Below are 25435 nucleotides of genomic sequence, written 5' to 3'. Positions count from 1 at the left end.
AAGAAAGATTTGAAAAATTAGAACAGAAGAGATTAAGCGATGCTTTGATAGCAGTGTTTAAAATTATGACAGGATGGAACAGAGGAGATGGAAATACATAGACATAAGATTAAATGTAAGAGACCTGGGACAGAGGGCAGGAGAAACCTCCTTACGCAGAAGAATGAGAGGCTATGGAATGCACTACTGGAGTTAGTAACTGAAGCAGAGATTAAGTCAACATTTAAGAATAGGTTAGATAGGTGGTTGAAGGAAAGGGGAATAAAGGGCTATGGGAACAGAGCAACAGATGGGATTAAGACTACTGCTCAAGTGGAGCATAAACACCAACACGGGCTGATTGGGCCAAACAGCCTGTTTCCATGTTGTAACTCTATCTGCAGTCATAGGTTGACATCCTCATGTGATAGACTGACCCCTTCATGTATTCAGAGTCAAAAATGGATCCCATTGTCTGTACACGGTCATAGATGGGGCCCCTCATACATAGACAATCGTAGATATGTGTGTCTATCCATTTGCAATTCCTCAGATAATGAAGCAGGACAATGTCCAGGCTTAGGCTGATAAATGACAAGTAACATTTGACCCACATAAATGCCAGGTAATGAATATCTCCAACAAGAGAGAGTCTAACCACCTCCCCGTGACATTCAATTACATTATCATCACTGAATCCCCCAGCATTCTGACCATCAGCATTCTGGGGGTCGCCATTGACCAGAAACTCAACTGGACCAGCCATATAAATACTGTGGCTACTACAGCAGGTCAGAGGCTGTGTATTCTGCAGTGAGTGACCAACCTCCTGACTCCCCAAAGCCTTTCCACCATCTACAAGGCACAAATCAGGAGTGTGATGGAATACTCTCCACTTGCCTGGATGAGTGCAGCTCCAACAACACTCAAGAAGTTCAACACCATCCAGGACAAAACAGCCCACTCGATCGGCAGCCCATTCACCACCTTGAATACCCACTCCCTCCACCACCGGCGCACTGTGGCTGCAGTGTGTACCATCCACAAGATGCACTGCAGCAACTCACCAGGGCTTTTTCGACAGCACCTCCCAAACCCATGACCTCCACCACCTAGAAGGACAAGGGCAGCAGGTGCATGGGAACAATACCACCTGCACGTTCCCCTCCAAGTCACACACCATCCCGACTTGGACATAGATCGGCTGTTGCTTCATCGTCGCTGGGTCAAAATCCTGGAACTCCCTACCTAACAGCACTGTAGGAGAACCTTCACCACACGGACTGCAGCGGTTCAAGAAGGCGGCTCACCACAACCTTCCCAAGGGGCAATTAGGGGATGGGCAATAAATGCCGGCCTCGCCAGCGATGCCCACATCCCGAGAATGAAATAAAAAACAGATAGATCCAGTCATAATTGGGCCTCATATATGTTTTAAAATGCAGTCATTCAGAAAATTTCCTGTCCGTTTTTCAGTTTTGAAATGAGGTCCCCTGGACCAGAGAAAATGTTTCCACTTGTGGGTGATCCAAAACTAGGGGTCATAAATATAAGATAGTCACTAATAAATCCAATCAGGAATTCAGGAGAAACTTCTTTACCCAGAGAGTGGTTAGAATGTGGAACTTGCCACCACGAGGAGCAGTTGAGGCGAATAGCATAGGTGCATTTAAGGGGAAGCTGGATAAACACATGAGGGAGAAAGGAATAGAAGGATATGTTGATCGGGTGAGATGAAGAGGGGAGGGAGGAGGCTCGTGTGGAGCATAAACACCAGCATCGACCAGTTGGGCCGAATGGCCTGTTTCTGTGCTGTAGGCGCGATGTAACCAGGCGGTTCTGGGGCTAGGCAGAGACAGGCTGGAGGAGGGCCAGAGCAGGGCAGGAACCTGGCTCCAGCTCCTTCATGGGGCAAGTAAGACCAGAGGCAGAACGATGTGATTTCAGGATCGATTCCTCCCTGTGTTATCTATTAACCTGCAGGTCCGCACCACAGCTGAGGGTTTTAAAGTGTTTGTCCCGAGGTCTATTTCCATCCATTAAGAGGTTTAAAGAGCCTCAGAGGATTTTTAGGATAATCACTTTTTAATGCTGGTTTGACATTCCAACTGCAAGATCAGGAACTGTCCACTTCACACCTTCACTGACCAGAAACCTGTCGAGCAATAGAGCCTGTTCATCGAAAGTTCAGGTTTCATTAATGAAGTTTTGAAGTCTGATTTTTAAAACGTTGTGATTCCTGTGGCCTGGCGTTTCTCTGCAGCATGGTGTTGGTATTCCCGAGACCCCACATCCAGTTACTAAGAAGCCGAGGGCTTGGCGGGGGTGCATTCGACCTGTGGGTGCCCTGATCGCGGATCTCTCCAGTCTGTGAAGGAATGTGTGGGTGCAGCTTCCGAGCACAGGTAAGGACATCGGGGTGAGGGTAAAGGGTGGGACCGCGGGAGAGTTGGGTGAAGGGTCGAGGCCCACGGTCCAGGACAGCACCGAGGGTGGAGAGAGCAGGAAAGGAGAAGGGGGAAATCAGGCCGTGGAGGTTAGGAGGAACAGGAGACAGTGGGAGGTGAGGAGGACCATAGTCTTGTGAAAGAATGGGTTAGAGGAGGCGATGGTATGATGAGTCTAGATTTTAACACAATGAGGGAGGAGGAAGAGAGTAGGACGGGAGATTTGGAGCTTGCTGTGCACACATTGGCTGCTGTGTTTCCTAGATTACAACAGTACTTCATTGCTGTAAAGCGCTTTGGGGCGTCCTGAGATTGTGAAAGGCGCTATATAAATGCAAGTTTTCTCTTTTTAGAATCTCTGGTTTATGTCAGTGACAATTCTCTTGTTAACCTCAGCTGGTTACCTCCCCCTGGTGGCTTGATGGGAAGGTGCACCTTCCAGACTGAACCATAGAGACTGAAGGGTCCAGGTTCGATCCCTCACCAGGACTGAGTGAGTTGATCTCAGCTGATGCAGCGCTAGGGACTGTGATATTAGTGACAGTGCCACAGGGCTAGGGAGGGGACCTTAGCTGTGGTTCTTGATCCTGCGTTACAGGTGGGTGTGGGGTGAGGACAGGAGCGGGCTGCCCAATGCTTACTGTCTAATCTCACATAAGAGGAAAGGCAACTTGGACGAGGTATCGGAGGGCAGGCAGTGGTCACGGAAACCGTACCCCAGTGAGAGTCAGTACCTTCAGGGACTGTACCCCAGTGAGAGTCAGTACCTTCAGGGACTGTACCCCAGTGAGAGTCAGTACCTTCAGGAACTGTACCCCAGTGAGAGTCAGCACCTTCAGGAACTGTACCCCAGTGAGAGTCAGTACCTTCAGGAACTGTACCCCAGTGAGAGTCAGCACCTTCAGGGACTGTACCCCAGTGAGAGTCAGTACCTTCAGGAACTGTACCCCAGTGAGAGTCAGCACCTTCAGGAGAGGGGAAAATAAGAGATTGAATTATGGGAATTCATGATAGGTGTAGAGCAAAGCAAACCACTGCAGCCTGGGCTAAAATTGGGTTAACATTAATCCACTCCAATCTGTGCATTTAGTGCCTCTGTCTATGATGACAGAACAGATGGCGGTATGGGCCCCTCCCCTAATCTCACTACCTTTACAGAGAAAGCACCTTGTGTTAATGTAACATTACCAGAATATCTGAAGGTTCCATTGTCTCCTTTCCTGAAGATACTGAGGGTTTCAGTTCCACAGGCCCCGGCAAACTCTCCTATTTCCAGCTGAGGCCTCGGGCAATTTGAGCCTGATTTTCTTTACTCTGTATCTAACCCCTTCTGTACCTACCCTAGGAGTGTCTGATGGGACAGTGTAGAGGGAGCTTTACTCTGTATCTAACCCGTGCTGTACCTGCCCTGGGAGTGTTTGATGGGACAGTGTAGAGGGAGCTTTACTCTGTATCTAACCCGTGCTGTACCTGCCCTGGGAGTGTTTGATGGGAGAGTGTAGAGGGAGCTTTACTCTGTATCTAACCCGTGCTGTACCTGCCCTGGGAGTGTTTGATGGGAGAGTGTAGAGGGAGCTTTACTCTGTATCTAACCCGTGCTGTACCTGCCCTGGGAGTGTTTGATGGGAGAGTGTAGAGGGAGCTTTACTCTGTATCTAACCCGTGCTGTACCTGCCCTGGGAGTGTTTGATGGGAGAGTGTAGAGGGAGCTTTACTCTGTATCTAACCCGTGCTGTACCTGCCCTGGGAGTGTTTGATGGGACAGTGTAGAGGGAGCTTCACTCTGTATCTAACCCGTGCTGTACCTGCCCTGGGAGTGTTGGATGCTGACACTGGATGTCTGAAATGGAACGTGTTCCATTCTCCAGCGCTGACATCCCTCACCCTGATGTACATTCCAGGGGGCCTCTGTTTTCCTGTTAATCGTGGCATGATGTCTCTTGTAACCTGCTGTCCCATTCGTTTCTGACCCAGATCTGCTGCTGCTGTGGCCCAGCTCCTTGCTCGCTGTGCTGCTCGTTTCTCCCAGGCATTAAGGTGTCGTCAGGGACCCGAATGATGTACACATTGTATCACATTGTCAGCTCCACCGGCTGCTGCCTGATGTTGTCCAGAACGGTGGCAGAGTCAGTGAGGGAGAATGTAAGTACAAAATGGCACAGAGACCATCGAACGCTGGAATCACATAGAGGTGTGAACTGAACCCTGCAGTGTACCCCGTATATCAGCGGGACTCCACGGACATGCTGTTTAAGGGTCACAATCCCAACCCATGCCTTGGTCATTGTTTCACTGTTGAGTGGGACCTGCACCCACCATCCCCCACACGGTGACCTCCTGGTCTCACTCAGGCCACTGTGGTCAGTTACTGTGTGGAGGTCAAGCCCTTCCCACAGGGCAGGAAAACTACAGGCCCCAATGGTTCCGTTTTAACGGGGCTTCTCACTTTCCGTATGGAAACTGGGATTAACCTTCCCTCTGAAAACAGTCCCCTTCCTTCTTTCCCTGGAGAACAAGGAGAAGGAACATGGGCTGTGGGAGGAGATTAAATGGGTGGGTGGAGTCCGTGATAGGGGAGAGTGCACATGGGCTGTGGGAGGAGGAGGGCAATGGGTTGAATGGCCTTTTCTCACTCTGATATCTTGTGTTCTCGTTGTGAAGCACCTTGGGACGTTTTACTACGTTAAAGGCACTATATTAAAGCAAGCTGTTGTTGTTGTTTGTGTTGAAGTGAAAGACTTTCCAAATGGAGACAATCGCTCATGATTCTGTAACAGGGTTAACTTTCAGCTGTCTATCATGGTTGGGTTTGGTTCAGCCTGACTGAGTCCCTGGTCTGTACACAGGTATGATGTGGAGATGCCGGTGATGGACTGGGGTGGACAAATGTAAGGAATCTTACAACACCAGGTTATAGTCCAACAGTTTTATTTGACGAAGGAGGTAAGCTCCGAAAGCTTGTGATTTTCAAATAAAATTGTTGGACTATAACCTGGTGTTGTAAGATTCCTTACATTCGTACACAGGTAAATCACAAAGTGTTTGACTCTTTTGCCTTCTGTTTCAGGTGCCTTTCTTTGGAATGTTCTGTGAACAGCTGCAGGCCGGCTCCGACTGTGACATGTTAATCGGATACTCGGCCGTGTACCGGGTTTGCTTTGGAACGGCCTGCTTCTACCTGTTGCTCTGTGTGTTCCTGCTCAACGTCAAGTCCAGTAGAGGTTTCAGGGCTGTGATTCACAATGGGTAACTGGAATTGTGACTGGAGTACAGTACCATTCAGTATCTGCAGGAGAGCCTGAACTATGTGTGATGGGCCGGTCAAAATCTCAATGGGAGTAACAGCATATCCTGCTGTCGGGGCAACGGGAACTATAGCAACGCACACACTGACCAATCGACACACGCACTGACCAATCAATTCAAACACTGACCGATCAACACAAACACTGACCAATCGACACACACACTGACCAATCAACACATGCACTGACCAATCAACACAAACACTGACCAATTGACACACACACTGACCAATCGACACACAAACACTGACCAATCGTCACACACGCTGACCAATCAACACACGCTGACCAATCAACACACACTGACCAATTGACGCACACACACTGACTAATCGACACACACACTGACCAATCGACACACACACTGACCAATCAACACATGCTGACCAATTGACGCACACACTGACCAATCAACACAGACACTAACCAATCAACACACGCTGACCAATTGACGCATACACACTGACCAATCGACACACACACTTACCAATCAACACACACTGACCAATCAACACACACTGACCAATCAACACACGCTGACCAATCGACACACACACTAACCAATCAACACACACTGACCAATCAACACACACTGACCAATCAACAAACGCTGACCAATCAACACACACTGACCAATCAACACACACTGACCAATCAACACACACTGACCAATCAACAAACGCTGACCAATCAACACACACACAGACCAATTGACACACACACTGACCAATTGACATACACACTGTCTAACTGTCACACACACTGACCAATCGACACTGATTCCTGGTGGATATGAGAACACAGCATAAAACTGTATCTAATTTATCAGCAGCATTACTGAAGGGCCACAGATTGTTCGGTGCCAGAGCCAAGAACCTTAACCTGATGCTTTTCTGAGCTTGGGGTTAAGGCACGTGTTTGAGGATTTCTGCCTCCTCGTGATCATATGTTCCTCATGCCTATAGGTGGCGCTGTGCTGGTACATGGAATACAATGTGACCCGGACCTGCTGCTCTGTCTCAGTGTTTCTCAGTGACCGTGCTGCTCTGTCTCAGTGTTTCTCAGTGACCGTGCTGCTCTGTCTCAGTGTTTCTCAGTGACTGTGCTGCTCTGTCTCAGTGTTTCTCAGTGACTGTGCTGCTCTGTCTCAGTGTTTCTCAGTGACTGTGCTGCTCTGTCTCAGTGTTTCTCAGTGACTGTGCTGCTCTGTCTCAGTGTTTCTCAGTGACTGTGCTGCTCTGTCTCAGTGTTTCTCAGTGACCGTGCTGCTCTGTCTCAGTGTTTCTCAGTGACTGTGCTGCTCTGTCTCAGTGTTTCTCAGTGACTGTGCTGCTCTGTCTCAGTGTTTCTCAGTGACTGTGCTGCTCTGTCTCAGTGTTTCTCAGTGACTGTGCTGCTCTGTCTCAGTGTTTCTCAGTGACTGTGCTGCTCTGTCTCAGTGTTTCTCAGTGACCGTGCTGCTCTGTCTCAGTGTTTCTCAGTGACTGTGCTGCTCTGTCTCAGTGTTTCTCAGTGACTGTGCTGCTCTGTCTCAGTGTTTCTCAGCCCCTGTGCTGCTCTGTCTCAGTGTTTCTCAGTGACTGTGCTGCTCTGTCCCAGTGTTTCTCAGTGACTGTGCTGCTCTGTCTCAGTGTTTCTCAGCCCCTGTGCTGCTCTTTCCTGGTGTTTCTCAGTGACTGTGCTGCTCTGTCTCAGTGTTTCTCAGCCCCTGTGCTGCTCTTTCCTGGTGTTTCTCAGTGACTGTGCTGCTCTGTCTCAGTGTTTCTCAGCCCCTGTGCTGCTCTGTCTCAGTGTTTCTCAGTGACTGTGCTGCTCTGTCTCAGTGTTTCTCAGTGACCGTGCTGCTCTGTCTCAGTGTTTCTCAGTGACTGTGCTGCTCTGTCTCAGTGTTTCTCAGTGACTGTGCTGCTCTGTCTCAGTGTTTCTCAGTGACTGTGCTGCTCTGTCTCAGTGTTTCTCAGTGACTGTGCTGCTCTTTCCTGGTGTTTCTCAGTGACTGTGCTGCTCTGTCTCAGTGTTTCTCAGTGACTGTGCTGCTCTGTCTCAGTGTTTCTCAGTGACTGTGCTGCTCTCTCTCAGTGTTTCTCAGTGACCGTGCTGCTCTGTCTCAGTGTTTCTCAGTGACTGTGCTGCTCTTTCCTGGTGTTTCTCAGTGACTGTGCTGCTCTGTCTCAGTGTTTCTCAGTGACCGTGCTGCTCTGTCTCAGTGTTTCTCAGTGACTGTGTTGCTCTTTCCTGGTGTTTCTCAGTGACCGTGCTGCTCTGTCTCAGTGTTTCTCAGTGACTGTGCTGCTCTGTCTCAGTGTTTCTCAGTGACCGTGCTGCTCTGTCTCAGTGTTTCTCAGTGACTGTGCTGCTCTTTCCTGGTGTTTCTCAGTGACTGTGCTGCTCTGTCTCAGTGTTTCTCAGCCCCTGTGCTGCTCTTTCCTGGTGTTTCTCAGTGACTGTGCTGCTCTGTCTCAGTGTTTCTCAGCCCCTGTGCTGCTCTGTCCCAGTGTTTCTCAGTGACTGTGCTGCTCTGTCTCAGTGTTTCTCAGCCCCTGTGCTGCTCTGTCTCAGTGTTTCTCAGTGACTGTGCTGCTCTGTCTCAGTGTTTCTCAGTGACTGTGCTGCTCTTTCCTGGTGTTTCTCAGTGACTGTGCTGCTCTGTCTCAGTGTTTCTCAGCCCCTGTGCTGCTCTTTCCCGGTGTTTCTCAGTGACTGCGCTGCTTTGTCCCAGTGTTTCTCAGTCACCGTGCTGCTCTGTCCCAGTGTTTCTCAGCCGCTGTGCTGCTCTGTCCCAGTGTTTCTCAGCCTCTGTGCTGCTCTGTCCCAGTGTTTCTCAGCCTCTGTGCTGCTCTGTCCCAGTGTTTCTCAGTCACTGTGCTGCTCTGTCCCAGTGTTTCTCAGCCGCTGTGCTGCTCTCTTTCTCTAGGTTCTGGTTTCTGAAGTTCCTGATCCTAGTCGGGATTTCTGCCGCAGCCTTTTTTATCCCAGATGAATCATTCCTCCACGGTGAGTGAAATAAAAAAAGCTCCCCAATTTCCTCCCACCTCTCCTGAAGGCTCGGCCGCATGTAGGGATGGCCTCCAGTCCCTCACCCCAGTGACTGTGCTTTCTGCATGAGCCTAGGCAGTGGGGGTCAACAGGATATTTGACCTTGGGGTGCATCACAGCCGAACCTGATCGTTTCTGCACCTGATTTCCACACACGCAGATTTTCCAGCAAGTAAAGCGCTGGATAGAGATCAGGAGCAGGAATTGTAGCTGATTTTCTTCCCCCTCCCTAAGCTCAGGAACATTGTCCCTCATCTGATGCCCCGATGGAGAGCAGATAACTCAGCACAGACCGGGGATCGAACCCTCGAGCTCTCTGGCCCTCACGGCCACACCCCTCGGTGACAGAAAGTGGGGCCTCCGTCTCCCCAATCCAAACGTTGCGCGAAGTGGAATTTCCCCGTTCCTTGTTTCATTCCACCCGTTTTCTGACCGGTTCCAGAACATTCTTTCAGACTTGATCGTGCCCCAGACCTCAGTGGTCCTCCTCATAGCTCAGCCTATTCCTCTGACTCGCAGCCCGAGGCACAACCGACAGCTCAGTATCTCCACCTCTGCTGTTTTATCACTCTACATAGAACGATACGGCAGAGAAGGAGGCCATTCGACCCATCGTGCCTGTGCCGGCTCTTTGAAAGAGCTATCCCATTAATCCCACTCCCCCGCTCTTTCTCCACACTCCTGCAAATTTTTCCCCTTCGAGTATTTATCCAATTCCCTTTTTGAAAGTTACTATTGAATCTGTGCGGTTTATATCTGCAGGTTAAATAATGTGCTTTTAATATCGGGTTTTAAAGCTGCAAGTTGCTGTAATGTCAGCTGAAAACCACCAGATGGCAGGAAACTGCCACAAACTCAACCTGTTCATTTCCAAAGCCCTTTCCCCCCCCCCTCTCCTCACCTGAAGCTGCTGCTTCCTCACTGGGGTTCGGTTCCACAGGTCGATGGTTGCACACAGCTGGGGCCCAACAAAGTCAGCACTTCCCCTGCCCTGCCCACTAGCGCAGTACTGAGGGAGTGCTGCACTGTCGGAGGTGCCGTCTTTCAGATGAGACGTTAAACCCAGGCCCCGTCTGCCCTCTCAGGTGGATGTAAAAAAATTCCAAGGCACTATTCGAAGACGAGCAGGTGTGTTCTCCGTGGTGTCCTGGCCAATATTTAGCTCTCAACAAATATCCATAAGGCAGATTATCTGGTTATTATCACATTGCTGTCTGTGGGATCTTGCTGTGCACAAATTGGCTGCTGCGTTTCCTACATTACAACAGTGACTACGCTTCAATTGGCTGTAAAGTGCTTTGAGACATCCTGAGGTTGTGAAAGGCGCTATATAAACGCAAGTCTTTCTTTGAATGTTGGGTGAGTACAGGATTAGACTCGGCTGTGGTGCCTCTCAAGGTCAAATAGCCAACCAGCACCCAGTCTTAAGGCGCTCATGTGAAGAATGAGGCGAGGTGAGGTATTGGGGGAGGGGGGAGCACCTGTGGAACGATATCCCAGGGGTCTTCAGAAGTGGGAAGGAGGGGGGTCAAAGGTAAACGGACCCCAGACCCCAGACGGCATCTCTGTTTCACAATAGACTGAAATCAGCTTAAAGATAAATTCCACTCCGAGTCTAAATGTAGATAAGGTGCAGGTCACTTTAAAGTTCAAGTGGTTACTGTGGGAGCCTAACAGAGGAATGTCTGTTTGTTACCGGGAGATTCAGGCTGCTCACCAATGTTTATAAACACCGGTGGAGAGAATGTAGGGGAGTCGTGCCCCACCTTGGCCCTGCGACCAGGGGATGCATCACATCAGCTGGTGGGGGGAGAAGAAACAGTCAAGAACTTGTTTTCCTGTATCCTGGTTTCCTCTCCCCCCTCTCCCAAGATGCTGGCTCCAGTGGGATGGATGGTTTCCACGGACACCGGTTGCCTTGGCATGGCCTGATTTTACCCGTGAGCCCAGATGGTGAGAGGTGTCCTCCTATTCCACCACAGGGAGCATCACACCAGAGTCTAATTTGCTCCTCTCCTGTTGCCCATATACACAGGGGCACTTTCCAGCAGGGGTCAGGGGTCAGGAACCCTGACTGATTCTTTCCCCAGTCCTTAACCCAGGATCACTCAGACTGTAACTGGGTCTGATAGCTTAGTTCCCCTATTGGATGGTGAATTCAGCTACTGAGATTCATCTAGACTTAGACACTTGGGCAAAGTACAAGAAGTGTCTGTGGGACCCAATGGGAGTCTGTGTCTGTGGGACCCAATGGGAGTCTGTGTCTGTGGGAACCAATGTGAGTCTGTGTCTGTGGGACCCAATGGGAATCTGTGTCTGTGGGCCCCAATGGGAGTCTGTGTCTGTGGGAACCAATGGGAGTCTGTGTCTGTGAGAACCAATGGGAGTCTGTGTCTGTAGGACCCAATGGGAGTCTGTGTCTGTGGGACCCAATGGGAGTCTGTGTCTGTGGGACCCAATGGGAATCTGTGTCTGTGGGACCCAATGGGAGTCTGTGTCTGTGGGAACCAATGTGAGTCTGTGTCTGTGGGAACCAATGGGAGTCTGTGTCTGTGGGACCCAATGGGAGTCTGTGTCTGTGGGACCCAATGGGAGTCTGTGTCTGTGGGACCCAATGGGAGTCTGTGTCTGTGGGAACCAATGTGAGTCTGTGTCTGTGGGACCCAATGGGAATCTGTGTCTGTGGGACCCAATGGGAATCTGTGTCTGTGGGACCCAATGGGAGTCTGTGTCTGTGGGAACCAATGGGAGTCTGTGTCTGTGAGAACCAATGGGAGTCTGTGTCTGCAGGACCCAATGGGAGTCTGTGTCTGTGGGACCCAATGGGAATCTGTGTCTGTGGGACCCAATGGGAGTCTGTGTCTGTGGGACCCAATGGGAGTCTGTGTCTGTGGGACCCAATGGGAATCTGTGTCTGTGGGAACCAATGGGAGTCTGTGTCTGTGGGACCCAATGGGAGTCTGTGTCTGTGGGACCCAATGGGAGTCTGTGTCTGTGGGAAACGCGAGGGGGGCGTCAGTGCTTACAGGACTGGGTAATTCTGAGGTTGGTGCAGTCGTTTAAAGCCTCTCCTTGTATGGGTGTCTCTGGCCTGAGTGATACCAGGAGATCTCAGTGTGGGGGAATCACAGGGACGGGAGGGTTCGAGTGAAACAGTCCCAGGAGGGTGACTGTAACAAGCGAGGGGCAAATTTGGGATTGGCTCCAGGAAATTCCTCCCAGCAGGAGGGATCAACGATTGGAACGGACTTTGGGTGGGGGGAAGGGCCTGTAAACTCTGGGCTCAATTATGAGGATGGTTTGGTGGCTGTAATGAGGGGACTGGAGGGTCTTTCTCGATGGGTGAAATAAGATGGGCCAAAACTAATCTGGGAAAACGGGGTAATTTTAACATAACCCGCCCGGCGGGAAACTGACGGGATGGGGTGCAACACTGGTTTTACACCCCGCCCGATTCTACTCCCCGTTGAAGTCAACGGGGACCAATATTGGACGGAGTTCCACCCCATCCCGTCAGATTCCCGCCCGGTGGGTTCGGTTAAAATTATCCCCAATATTTCAGTGGGCGAGTGGTCAATCTATGGAACAGGCTCCCTAGGGAGACAGTGGGAGGAATTATTCATTAAAATGCAAATTTACAAGATTTCTTTCAGAAAATAATATTTTAGGACACAGTATATGAATAATGTGAGACATGACGTGTGGCGAGTGTAACATGTTCGGGAGGAACAGGTGACTTTGGACCTCTGGTTCCCAAAGCTCTCCACCACTGGGGGTTTCCTCACCTCATGTCTGGGTCTGTTGTAGACTAATTGATAGAGATTGATCGCTCTGATTAGTCAATAACTCTATTATCGTTGTATCATGTGACTACCAGGATGGTAGAAGGTGAACTGGATGGACATTAATCTTTTTGCCAATTCCTATCTCATCTGGATCTTGTTGTTCTTTACTAACTAATATCATCCTTTTCCCTTTTCCCCCCCCTCCCGTCTGTGGGGCTGTTGATATGTTGCGGTGTGTAGTTTGGCGTTACATTGGCCTGGCTGGAGCACTTCTGTTTATCCTGATTCAGCTCTCCCTCATCACCGCATTCGCCCACTTCTGGAACAAGAACTGGTGAGTTTTCTCCTCAGCTTAACGTTTAAAGTCATTTTAGCAAAGAGCAGTCCCTTCCCGCTGATTCGACAGTATCTGACTTGGCAGTGATGCCCTCTGGGAGCTTTACTCTGTATCTAACCCGTCCTGTACCTGCCCTGGGAGTGTTTTATGGGACAGTGTAGAGGGAGCTTTACGCTGTGTCTAATCAGTGCTGTACCCGCCCTGGGAGTGTTTTATGGGACAGTGTAGAGGGAGCTTTACGCTGTATCTAACCCGTCCTGTACCTGCCCTGGGAGTGTTTTATGGGACAGTGTAGAGGGAGCTTTACGCTGTGTCTAATCAGTGCTGTACCTGCCCTGGGAGTGTTTTTTTTAATTCATGGGCTGTGGGCTCACTGGCAAGGCCAACATTTATTGCCCATCCCTAATTGCCCTTGAGAAGGTGGTGGTGAGCCGCCTTCTTGAACCGCTGCAGTCCGTATGATGAAGGTTCTCCCACAGTGTTGTCAGGTAGGGAGTTCTAAGATTTTGACCCAGCGATGATGAAGGAAAGGTGATATATTTCCAAGTCGGGATGGTATGTGACTTGGAGGGGAACGTTCAGGTGGTGGTGTTCCCATGTGCCTGCTGTCCTTGTCCTTCTAGGTGGTAGAGTTCGCGAGTTTGGGAGGTGCTGTCGAAGAAGCCTTGGCGAGTTGCTGCAGTGCATCTTGTAGATGGTACACACTGCAGCCACGGTGGTGAAGGGAGTGAATGTTTAAGGCGGTGGATGGGGTGCCAATCAAGTGGGCTGCTTTGCCCTGGATGGCGTTGAGCTTCTTGAGTTGTTGGAGCTGCACTCATCCAGGCAAGTGGAGAGAATTCCATCACACTCCTGACTTGTGCCTTGTAGATGGTGGAAAGGCTTTGGGGAGTCAGGAGGTGAGTCACTCGCCGCAGAATACCCAGCTTCTGACCTGCTCTTGTAGCCATTGTATTTATGTGGCTGGTCCAGTTAAGTTTCTGGTCAATGGTGACCCCCCCAGGATGTTGATGGTGGGGGATTCGGCGATGGTAATGCTGTTGAATGTCAAGGGGAGGTGGTTAGACTCTCTCTTGGTGGAGATGGTCATTGCCTGGCACTTGTCTGGCACGAATGTTACTTGCCACTTATCAGCCCAAGCCTGGGAAGGTCATTGATGAAGCAGCTGAAGATGGTTGGGCCTAGGACACTGACCTGAGGAACTCCTGCAGCGATGTCCTGGGTTGAGATGATTGGCCTCCAACAACCACTACCATCTTCCTTTGTGCTAGTTATGACTCCAGCCACTGGAGAGTTTTCCCCGATTCCCATTGACTTCAATTTTACTAGGGCTCCTTGGTGCCACACTCGGTCAAATGCTGCCTTGATATCAAGGGCAGTCACTCTCACCTCATCTCTGGAATTCAGCTATTTTGTCCATGTTTGGAACAAAGCTGTAATGAGGTCTGGAGCTGAGTGGTGCTGGCGGAACCCAAACTGAGCATCGGTGAGTAGGTTATTGGTGAGTAAGTGCCGCTTGATAGCACTGTCGACGACACCTTCCATCACTTTGTTGATGATTGAGAGTAGACTGATGGGGCAGTAATTGGCCGGATTGGATTTGTCCTGCTTTTTGTGGACAGGACATACCTGGGCAATTTTCCACATTGTCGGGTAGATGCCAGTGTTGTAGCTGTACTGGAACAGCTTGGCTAGAGGCGCGGCTAGTTCTGGAGCACAAGTCTTCAGCACTACAGCCGGGATGTTGTCAGGGCCCATAGCCTTTGCTGTATCCAGTGCACTCAGCCGTTTCTTGATATCACGTGGAGTGAATCGAATTGGCCGAAGACTGGCTTCCGTGATGGTGGGGATATCGGGAGGAGGCCGAGATGGATCATCCACTCGGCACTTCTGGCTGGAGATGGTTGCAAACACTTCAGCCTTGTCTTTTGCACTCACGTGCTGGACTCCGCTATCGTTGAGGATGGGGATGTTTGCAGAGCCTCCTCCTCCCGTTAGTTGTTTAATTGTCCACCACCATTCATGACTGGATGTGGCAGAACTGCAGAGCTTTGATCTGATCCGTTGGTTGTGGGATCGCTTAGCTCTGTCTATAGCATGTTGCTTCTGCTGTTTAGCATGCATGTATAAGAACATAAGAACATAAGAAATTGGAGCAGGAGTAGGCCAATCGGCCCCTCGAGCCTGCTCCGCCATTCAATAAGATCATGGCTGATCTGATCCCAACCACAAATCTAAAGAACACAAGAAGTCGGAGCAGGACCCGGCCACACAGCCCCTGGGCCCTCTCCGCCACCCACAGGGCATTGACCTGTGTTGTAGCTTGACCAGGTTGGCACCTCATTTTTAGGTACGCCTGGTGCTGCTGCTGGCATGCTCTTCTACACTCCTCATTGAACCAGGGTTGATCCCCTGGCTTGTTGGTGATGGTAGAGTGAGGAATATGCCGGGCCATGAGGTTAGAGATTGTGCTGGAATACAATTCTGCTGCTGCTGATGGCCCACAGCACCTCATGGATGCCCAGTTTTGAACTGCTAGATCTGTTCTGAATCTATCCCATTTAGCACGGTGGTAGTGCCACACAACACGTTGGATGGTCTCCTCAGTGCGAAGATGGGACTTCATCTCCACAAGGACTGTGCGGTGGTCACTCCTACCAATACTGTCATGGACAGATGCATCTGTGACAGGTAGATTGTTGAGGACGAGGTCAAGTCAGTTTTTCCCTCGTGTTGGTTCTCTCACCACCTGGCGCAGGTCAGTCTGGCAGCTATGTCCTTCAGGACTCGGCCAGCTCAGTCAGTCGTGGTGCTACCGAGCCACTCTTGGTGATGGACATTGAAGACCCCCACCCAGAGTACATTCTGTGTCCTTGCTACCCTCAGTGCTTCCTCCAAGTGGTGCTCAACATGGAGGAGGACTGATTCATCAGCTGAGGGAGGGCAGTAGTGTAGAGTGTTGATGGGACAGTGTAGAGGGAGCTTTACTCTGTATCTAACCCGTGCTGTACCTGCCCTGGGAGTGGGATAACTCACCTGTATCGCTCTGATGTTAGGAGAGGAGAGAATGGGACTGAGTTGGGTTTGGGGCCGTGAGTCGGGATGTTGTTGGCCATTCATGGCTCCCATTCAGTAGGTTCCGTTTCTCTTGCAGGATGATGGGGGCTGCGGATGGGAAGTGGTGGAATCTTGCTGTGCTGGCCGTTACCCTGGTCTTCTACACCATCGCTGTGACCGCGTTCTCCTTGATGTACAAGTTCTACACACACCCGGCAGGCTGTCTCATCAACAAAACTCTCCTGATCTTTAACATCAGCCTCTGCTTCGTGGTGTCCTTCTTATCTGGTACTCCCTGTGTACAGCAGAGTAAGTCATACAACAACAACTTCCATTTATATAGAGCCTTAAACGTAGCAAAACGTCCCAAGGCCCTTCACAGGAGCGAATATCAAACAAAATTTGACACCAAACCACGTAAGGAGATATTAGGACAGGTGACCAAAAGGTTGGTCAAAGAGGTAGGTTTTAAGGTGCATCTTAAAGGAAGAGAGAGAGGCGGAGAGGTTTAGGGAGGGAATTCCAGAGTTTGGAGCCTCGGCAGCTGAATGGAGGGATGAAGGAAGCAGAGTGAACCTTGCTGGAAATTGCACGCGTGTGTCATGTGTGAGTGCAGGTGTGTGTCATGTGTGTGTAAGCATGCATATATGTGTGCGTCATGTGTGCATAAAAGTGCACATGTGGGTGTGTCATGTGTGCTTGTGTGTAAGTGCGCCATGTGTGCGTGTGAAGGTGTGAGCGTGTCATGTGTGAACACGCGTGTGTGGGCTAAGGGCGAAGACAAGCTTGGATGCCACCCGAGCTGGGATATCCCACTGTCCAGGCTTGTGAAGAATAGAGAGCAGGGTGAGGTGCCAGAGGGGCCGGTGTCTGTGCTACTCGACCCCTAAAGAGAGTCCGCACCTTCAGGAGACAAAGGGGGAAAACTGGGAAAATAATCATATTAACAGGGGTGAGTGTGACTTCCTGATGGTCTTTTCCTGCGGTGTGATGGGGTCTTTTGTCTTTGATTTCAGGGCAGCCGCACTGCAGTTTGCTTCAAGCTTCCATCATCAGCTGTTATGTCATGTACCTGACATTCTCCGCACTCTCCAGCCGCCCCCCAGAGACAGGTCAGTACACAGGGAGATCCCGCACGGGGATTTTAACATCGTTAAAATAGCACAGCAAGCGATCTGGTACGAGCGGGGCGGGGAACGGGCGAGGGGCGGGGAACGGGCGAGGGGCGGGGAACGGGCGAGGGGCGGGGAACGGGCGAGGGACAAGAAACGAGCGAGGGGCGGGGAACGGGCGAGGGGCGGAGAACGGGCGAGGGGCGGGGAACGGGCGAGGGACAAGAAACGAGCGAGGGGCGGGGAACGGGCGAGGGGCGGGGAACGGGCGAGGGGCGGGGAACGGGCGAGGGACAAGAAACAGGCGAGGGACTGGAAACGGGCAAGGGACAAGAAACGGGCAACGGGCGGGGAACGGGGAACGGGCGAGGGACGGGGAACAGGTGAGGGACAGGAAACGAGCGAGGGACGGGGCACGGGCGAGGGACAGGAAACGGGCGAGGGGCGGGGAACGGGCGAGGGACAAGAAACGAGCGAGGGGCGGGGAATGGGCGAGGGACAAGAAACAGGCGAGGGACTGGAAACGGGCAAGGGACAAGAAACGGGCGAGGGACGGGGAACGGGCGAGGGACGGGGAATGGGCGAGGGACAGGAAACGAGCGAGAGACAGGGCACGGGCGAGGGACGGGAAACGGGCGAGGGGCGGGGAACGCGCAAGGGACAGGAAACGAGCGAGGGACGGGGCACGGGCGAGGGACAGGAAACGAGCGAGAGACAGGGCACGGACGAGGGACGGGAAACGGGCGAGGGGCGGGGAACGCGCAAGGGACAGGAAACGAGCGAGGGACGGGGCACGGGCGAGGGGCGGAGAACGGGCGAGGGGCGGGGAACGCGCAAGGGACAGGAAACGAGCGAGGGGCGGGGCACGGGCGAGGGACAGGAAACGGGCGAGGGGCGGGGAACGGGCGAGGGGCGGGGAACGGGCGAGGGGCGGGGAACGGGCGAGGGACAGGAAACGAGCGAGGGACGGGGCACGGGCGAGGGACAGGAAACGGGCGAGGGGCGGGGAACGGGCGAGGGGCGGGGAACGGGCGAGGGGCGGGGAACGGGCGAGGGACAGGAAACGAGCGAGGGACGGGGCACGGGCGAGGGACAGGAAACGGGCGAGGGGCGGGGAACGGGCGAGATGTTCATGCAGCAATGATGGAGACTGAAGTCTCCGGCTTGTTATTCCCGGGGCAGCAGCTGCCATCCTTCCAGAAAGTTCTGTCGTCTCTCCTTCGGGGGGGAGTGTAGTCGAGAACAGAGTCGTGAAGTGTTTTTATGAAACATACAGCAGCTGAGCCCCTGGGGAGTCGTCCTGTTCTCAGTGAGGAATGTGTGGAGATGATTAACGATAATTCTGGGATCAGTGCCCAGGTTCCACAGAAACAACATTCCTTCCTGTTTCCCCCTCCTCTCCTGAAGGTGCTGATTCTCATCGTGTCTTGGTTTTACGAGCACCGCTACCTCAGGCTGTTCTTGCCGTGTGACAGGAAAATCCAGGCCAGAATATCGGCAAGGCATTTCATCGCAACCCAAGCCCAATCTTATCCTCACCCGACATCCACACACGCTTCCGGATCGCGGTCCGGAGTCTCCCCAACCCGGGGCACTGAGGCCAATTGGAGCCGTCCCCCCGCAGCAGGGAGCAGCGAACGAACTCAGCACCGAACCAGTGATTGAACCCGGCACCTTCTGCCGTTTGTGGCTCAGGGACAAGGCTTTTTATCTGCGAACGTTTCACATTAGAGGCAGGTCTTGCAGCTGCCATCTTGTTTTTTGAACTCCCCTCCTCTGACATCGTGAATGGGAATCGTAGAAAGAAACACTTGCATTTCTATAGCGCCTTTCACGACTCCAGGATGTCCCAAAGCGCTTCACAGTCCAGTGAAGTATTTTTTTTGGAGTGTAGTCACCGTTGTAATGTAGGAAACGTGGCAGCCAATTTGCGCACAGCAAGATCCCACAAACAGCAATGTGGTAACGGTCAGATAATCTGATTTTTAGTGATGTCGGCCAGGACACCGGGGAGAACTCCCCTGCTCTTCCTTGAAATAGTGCCATGGGATCTTTTACGTCCACCTGAGAGGGCAGACGGGGCCTCAGTTTAACGTCTTATCCGAAAGACGGCACCTCCGACAGTGCAGCACTCCCTCAGTCCTGCACTGGGAGTGTTGGCCTGGATTATGTGCTCAAGTCTCTGGAGTGGGGCTTGAACCGTCTAACGATATGGGCATGAAACAGACTGAGTCAGACGTGAGATTGTTTTGAGACAGAGCTGTGTGTAACTGTTCTTCCATTCTTTCAGTGGAATACCAGGGTCAGAACATCAGTATCTGTTTCCCGAGTATCGGTGAGGATGGGCTACAGGCCGAGGGAAAGATGGTTGCCGTTATTGGAGCCGCCATCATGTATTGCTGCGTGCTGTTTGCTTGGTAAGTCTTTCAATGGACAAATCAGTCAATCTGTACAGTCTCTCTTAAACATCCACTCCCTCCACCACCGGTGCACTGTGTACTATCTACAGGATGCACTTGTACTGAGCTAATTGATTTTTGTGCTCAAGTCTTTGGAGTGGGACTTGAACCCACAATCTTCTGACTCAGAAGCAAGAGTGCTGCCCACTGAGCCACACACCGAGAGCGACTGTGCCTCTGTTGTGATCATTTTTCAATAGTTATCTACTCTGATCTGATTTGGTGTCTTTCATTCTCCCAATGCCTCCTGAACAGTAATGAAGCCTCTTACCTGGCCAAGGTATTTGGACCGTCTTGGATGCTCAGAGTCTACAGATACGAGTTCAAGGTCAGTAATCATAGAATCATAGAATGTTACGGCACAGAAGGAGGCCATTCAGCCCATCATGTCCAGCATTTGGTCTGTAGCCCTGTAGGTTACGGCACTTCAAGTACTTTTCAAATGAGTTGAGGGTTTCTGCCTCTACCACCCTTTCAGGCAGTGAGTTCCAGACCCCCACCATCCTCTGGGTGAAAAAATCTTTCCTCAGCTCCCCTCTAATCCTTCTACCAATTACTTTAAATCTATGCCCCTGGTCACTGACCCTTCTGCTAAGGGAAATAGGTCCTCCCTATCCTCTCTATCTAGTCCCGTCATAATTTTATATACCTCAATTAAATCTCCCCTCAGCCTCCTTTGTTCCAAAGAAAACAACCCCAGCCTATCCAATCTTTTCTCATAGCTAAAATTCTCCAGCCCTGGCAACGTCCTCGTAAATCTCCTCTGCACCCTCTCTAGTGCAATCACATCTTTCCTGTAATGTGGTGACCAGAACTGTATGCAGAACTCAAGCTGTGGCCTAACTAGTGTTTTATACAGTTCCAGCATAACTCCCTGCTCTTATATTCTATCCCTTGATTAATAAAGGATCCCATATGCCTTTTAACCACCTTATCGACCTGTTCTGCTACCTTCAGGGGTCTGTGGACATGCACTCCAAGGGTCCCATTGTTGCTCTAAACCTCTCAGTATCCTCCCATTTATTGTGTACTCCCTTGCCTTGTTTGCCCTCCCCAAATGCATTACCTCACACTTCTCTGGATTGAATTCCATTTGCCTTTTTTCTGCCCATCTGACCAGCCCATTGATATCTTCCTGCAGTCGACAGCTTTCCTCCTCACTATCAACCACACGGCCAATTTTTGTATCATCTGCAAACTTCTTGATCAAGCCCCCCATATTAAGTCCAAATCATTAATATATACCACAAAAAGCAAGGGACTTAGTACTGAGCCTTGCTGAACCCCACTGGAAACAGCATTCCAGTCACAAAAACACCCATCAACCATTACCCTTTGCTTCCTGCCACTGAGCTAATTATGGATCCAATTTGCCACTTTCCCTTGGATCCCATGGGCTTTTACTTTTTTGACCAGTCTGCCATGTGGGACCTTGTCAAAAGCCTCGCTAAAATCCATGTAAACTACACCAAACGCCTTCTGTTGCCACTTCTGCCTCATTCTGCCCTCACTGAGGTTTATCAACATGAAAGAAATTACCGTCCCATTTAACGCCCAGCCTCCCTATCACTCAGTCGCTCCGATTCCTCTTCAATTGTTGGATATTTTCACAAACTTTTTTCTCCTTTTTTTGAGATTTTCGCAAGCTCCCCCCAATATTCCATGATTCCCATTGCCGATCCTTTCCTCTCCGTCTCTCTCTCAGTAACACCTCATGACGACCTCTCTCTTCTCCGTTACAGAAAGCCTCCTGTTGCTTCTGCTGCCTCAATGAGGAAGGTGAGTGATGACATTTACTTGCTCCCAACCACTCCTCATCTATGCTGACTCTCACTGGGCTACAGTCCATGAAGGTGCTGACTCTCACTGGGGTACAGTTCCTGAAGGTGCTGACTCTCACTGGGGTACAGTCCATGAAGGTGCTGACTCTCACTGGGGTACAGTTCCTGAAGGTGCTGACTCTCACTGGGGTACAGTTCCTGAAGGTGCTGACTCTCACTGGGGTACAGTCCCTGAAGGTGCTGACTCTCACTGGGGTACAGTCCCTGAAGGTGCTGACTCTCACTGAGGTACAGTTCCTGAAGGTGCTGACTCTCACTGGGGTACAGTTCCTGAAGGTGCTGACTCTCACTGGGGTACAGTCCCTGAAGGTGCTGACTCTCACTGGGGTACAGTCCCTGAAGGTGCTGACTCTCACTGGGGTACAGTTCCTGAAGGTGCTGACTCTCACTGGGGTACAGTTCCTGAAGGTGCTGACTCTCACTGGGGTACAGTCCCTGAAGGTGCTGACTCTCACTGGGGTACAGTCCCTCAAGGTGCTGACTCTCACTGGGGTACAGTCCCTGAAGGTGCTGACTCTCACTGGGGTACAGTTCCTGAAGGTGCTGACTCTCACTGGGGTACAGTCCCTGAAGGTGCTGACTCTCACTGGGGTACAGTTGCTTAAGGTGCTGCACTGCTTGTGAGCAAAACTTTCATAATGTACAGCTGAAAATATCCCGGGCATCTCAGAGTGAGAGACTGTATAGATTGACAGTCAGTCCCTGTGCAGAGAACATGGTGAGAAGGATCTGTGAATTACACAGTGGAGCAGCATTAAATCCTATTATTTAAAATTGCGTTTAGTTTTAAAATTGATGCCAAAGTAATAAGCTCGTCCCTGCGGTTTGAGTAGATTTATTACTGTAATGTGAGCTGGAATTGTTTTTTTTAAAGAATAGCTTGGTGCTGAAAGGCTTCTGATTCTCCGGGCAAGTCATCAGTTCTTAATATGTTTTTTTTTCCCTTTTATAAATTTTGGGGATTATTTTGAATCGCCCGTCATCGGACGCTGCAGAACCCAGTTACCAAGTGGAGAGCGCAGGAGGACAGAGTGTGATACACAACGAGCGGGAGCAAGTGGCCTATAGTTATTCCTTCTTCCATTTTGTCTTCTTCTTGGCCTCGCTCTATGTAATGATGACCCTGACCAACTGGTTCAAGTAAGTTCGAACAAAGTGGCTGAGCCACGGAGCGATTCAGTGACAGTGTTTGAGAGGCTGCTGCTGGCTCACCATTCCCCCGGTACTGAGCCGATCAGACTAACCGCCCTGAGTTAGTGGACCTCAGCCACCACTAAGGAGGTGCTAGACTTGGCCTCAGTGCCCCTGGGGTGGGGACACTGCTCCTGACCACTAGCCCAGTGACCCCCCCCCCGCTCCCCCGGTGGAAAGTCCGTGTATGTAAACATCGTGTGGGGGACAGGATCGGACAGTCTGTTGACCCCGGTTGTCTGGGACAAGCTGGGCACTTGCGAGAGATACTGACGTTGGAGGGGTCGGGTGGGGGGGTAGACAGTGTCTGTCGGATTGTACCCCGAGAGAGAGAGAGAGGGGGGAAAATTACAGCAAAAAGAAATACAGCTCAGTCTTAACACTCAGTCTCCTGGACTGGTCTATGATCGCCTAAGGGGATTGGAGAATAATTTTCCAGTTGCCTGCACCCCATAATTGGCCTGTGCTGTTGTCCTTTCCAGGAGATTACAAGGCTCTGGGTGAGTCTGTACAGTGAAACACAAGGCATCACCATTATATGGGACTGGCTGGATGGACCAGTGGGTCTTTTCCCGTCTGCCATTCTTCGTATATAAACATACTTTCCCGGAGCATTTCGAAACAGTTTGTTTTTCCTCCATGAATGATTTGTTTCACCGTCCCTTCTAACACGCCCTTTCTCTCTTGTTCGACGCTTCAGCTACGAATCTGCTACCCTGGAGAGGGTCTTCTCGCAGGGCAGCTGGTCGACGTTCTGGGTTAAGAGCTGGTCCTGCTGGCTGTGCCTGCTGCTGTACCTGGGGATCCTCCTCGCCCCTCTGTGCTGTACGGACAGTGAAAGGCGAGTGTCGTCCATCGGACATAGCTGCCCGCCCCGGAGAGGGATGGGACCGAGGGGGTTTCGGGAGCAAGTGCCAGACGGAATGTTTTACGACTGACGTCAATTTGCCGATTCCTTTTCCGAACACGGGCGGCTACAGAGGTGGTTTTTGGAAATGGGCCTTTGGAGTTCCAACTGCAGCTGAAGCACTGAAGAGTATGGTGACCTGGTGCCTCTGGTACTGCGCTAGTAACCCAGTGAGTTCCAATCCCACTTGGACAAGTTGTGAAAGTGAAATCAATCAATTCTGTGGAAAAATTACCGTGACGATCTGCCAGATTGTCGTAAAAAATCCAACTGGTCCATTAATGTCCTTCAGGGGAAGGAACCTGCCGTCCTTCCCCAGTCTGGGCCCACACGTGACTCCAGTTCCCCACACTATGTGATGGACTCTCAACGCCCTCTAAAGTGACCAAGCTGTACAAACAATGGCTTCAAGAACTAGGTCGACCAGCACCTTCTCCGTAGGGAAAACAAGTAAAGAAAACAACGGGACGCTCTGACGGGGAAATGTCGGGGTGGGGATTCCTCGAGTCGGGGCTTTCTCCGCGGAGCTGATACTCCTCTACATTTACTGCCTGAGGGTCCGCTGGTTCTGAAGTACACTTGACGGTGCGTCTTGAGGGCCAGCTCTTTGAGTTCCATCGCACATTAAACAGGACACCTCAAGGAGTCCGACGCGATATTGCGAACGGGAACATGCGGCAAAGGGAAGAGGATCCCAGCGGAGATCTGTCACCTGAATCGTTCAACGTTAGAAATCCTCAGAACATCTGGTGGGAGATTTTTGGGTGAGCCAAAGAACTCCCACAGCTGGACACGGTATATGGGGAGTCCCACAGCTGGACACGGTATATGGGGAGTCCCACAGCTGGACACGGTATATGGGGTGTCCCACAGCTGGACACGGTATATGGGGAATCCCACAGCTGGACACGGTATATGGGGTGTCCCGCAGCTGGACACGGTATATGGGGAGTCCCACAGCTGGACACGGTATATGGGGAGTCCCACAGCTGGACACGGTATATGGGGTGTCCCACAGCTGGACACGGTATATGGGGAGTCCCACAGCTGGACACGGTATATGGGGTGTCCCGCAGCTGGACACGGTATATGGGGAGTCCCACAGCTGGACACGGTATATGGGGAGTCCCACAGCTGGACACGGTATATGGGGTGTCCCGCAGCTGGACACGGTATATGGGGAGTCCCACAGCTGGACACGGTATATGGGGTGTCCCGCAGCTGGACACGGTATATGGGGAGTCCCGCAGCTGGACACGGTATATGGGGTGTCCCGCAGCTGGACACGGTATATGGGGAGTCCCGCAGCTGGACACGGTATATGGGGAGTCCCACAGCTGGACACGGTATATGGGGTGTCCCGCAGCTGGACACGGTATATGGGGAGTCCCACAGCTGGACACGTTATATGGGGAGTTCCACAGCTGGACACGGTATATGGAAATTTCTATGAACTGAACATTGTAATGGACAATAAAATTACTGCATCAACGTTGTTTAGTTAATTCGCACCTTTAATTATTGAGCAATGGAAACACAAAGCTCTAGTCTTTGGGACTTGTGCAGTGAGTCGGAGACTTGAGCAGAATTGGACTGCACTTCACTGGCGCTGATCATCAATTCCACCTTATCAGAACACGTTGGCTCAGCAAATCCTGTGCTCCTGTCACCGTCCCTCCCTGAGTCAGCTACTGTTCACCTTCAAACTGCAGTCAATGCAAGTACGATGGGGGATAATCAATATGCTTCTCATTATCTAATCAATACTGAGAGCCACATGTGCAGACGAGCGAGATTTTCACATTTGCCATTTTTGCTTGTTTATTAGATTTGTTCTATTTCACAGAGGGGTCATTTCCTGAGTACACACTGGCAGTTGACCCCGCCCGCTGGCAGTTGACCCTGCACACTAGCGACAGACCCCACCCACTGGCAGTTGACCCCTGCCCACTGACAGTTGACCCCACCAACTATCAGTT

General features: G+C 51.3%; 1 protein-coding gene across 1 annotated transcript; it reads left to right on the top strand.

Annotated features, from left to right (window-relative positions):
- Positions 1-1524: 1524 nt before the first annotated feature.
- serinc4 (serine incorporator 4) lies at positions 1525-24187 on the top strand. The gene is made up of 12 exons (XM_067973456.1): positions 1525-2384; positions 4401-4568; positions 5494-5672; positions 8646-8725; positions 12793-12886; positions 16044-16255; positions 16963-17058; positions 19349-19475; positions 19773-19845; positions 21260-21296; positions 22354-22498; positions 23250-24187. Exons 1-12 carry the CDS (start codon positions 2358-2360, stop codon positions 23485-23487), a joined length of 1476 nt encoding a protein of 491 aa, XP_067829557.1. The 5' UTR covers positions 1525-2357; the 3' UTR covers positions 23488-24187.
- The last annotated feature ends 1248 nt before the right edge of the window (positions 24188-25435 follow it).

This window comes from Heptranchias perlo, chromosome 38, assembly GCF_035084215.1.
Source record: "Heptranchias perlo isolate sHepPer1 chromosome 38, sHepPer1.hap1, whole genome shotgun sequence".
In the NCBI taxonomy this organism is placed as follows: domain Eukaryota; kingdom Metazoa; phylum Chordata; class Chondrichthyes; order Hexanchiformes; family Hexanchidae; genus Heptranchias; species Heptranchias perlo.
This window is presented reverse-complemented; position numbering and strand designations above follow the sequence as displayed.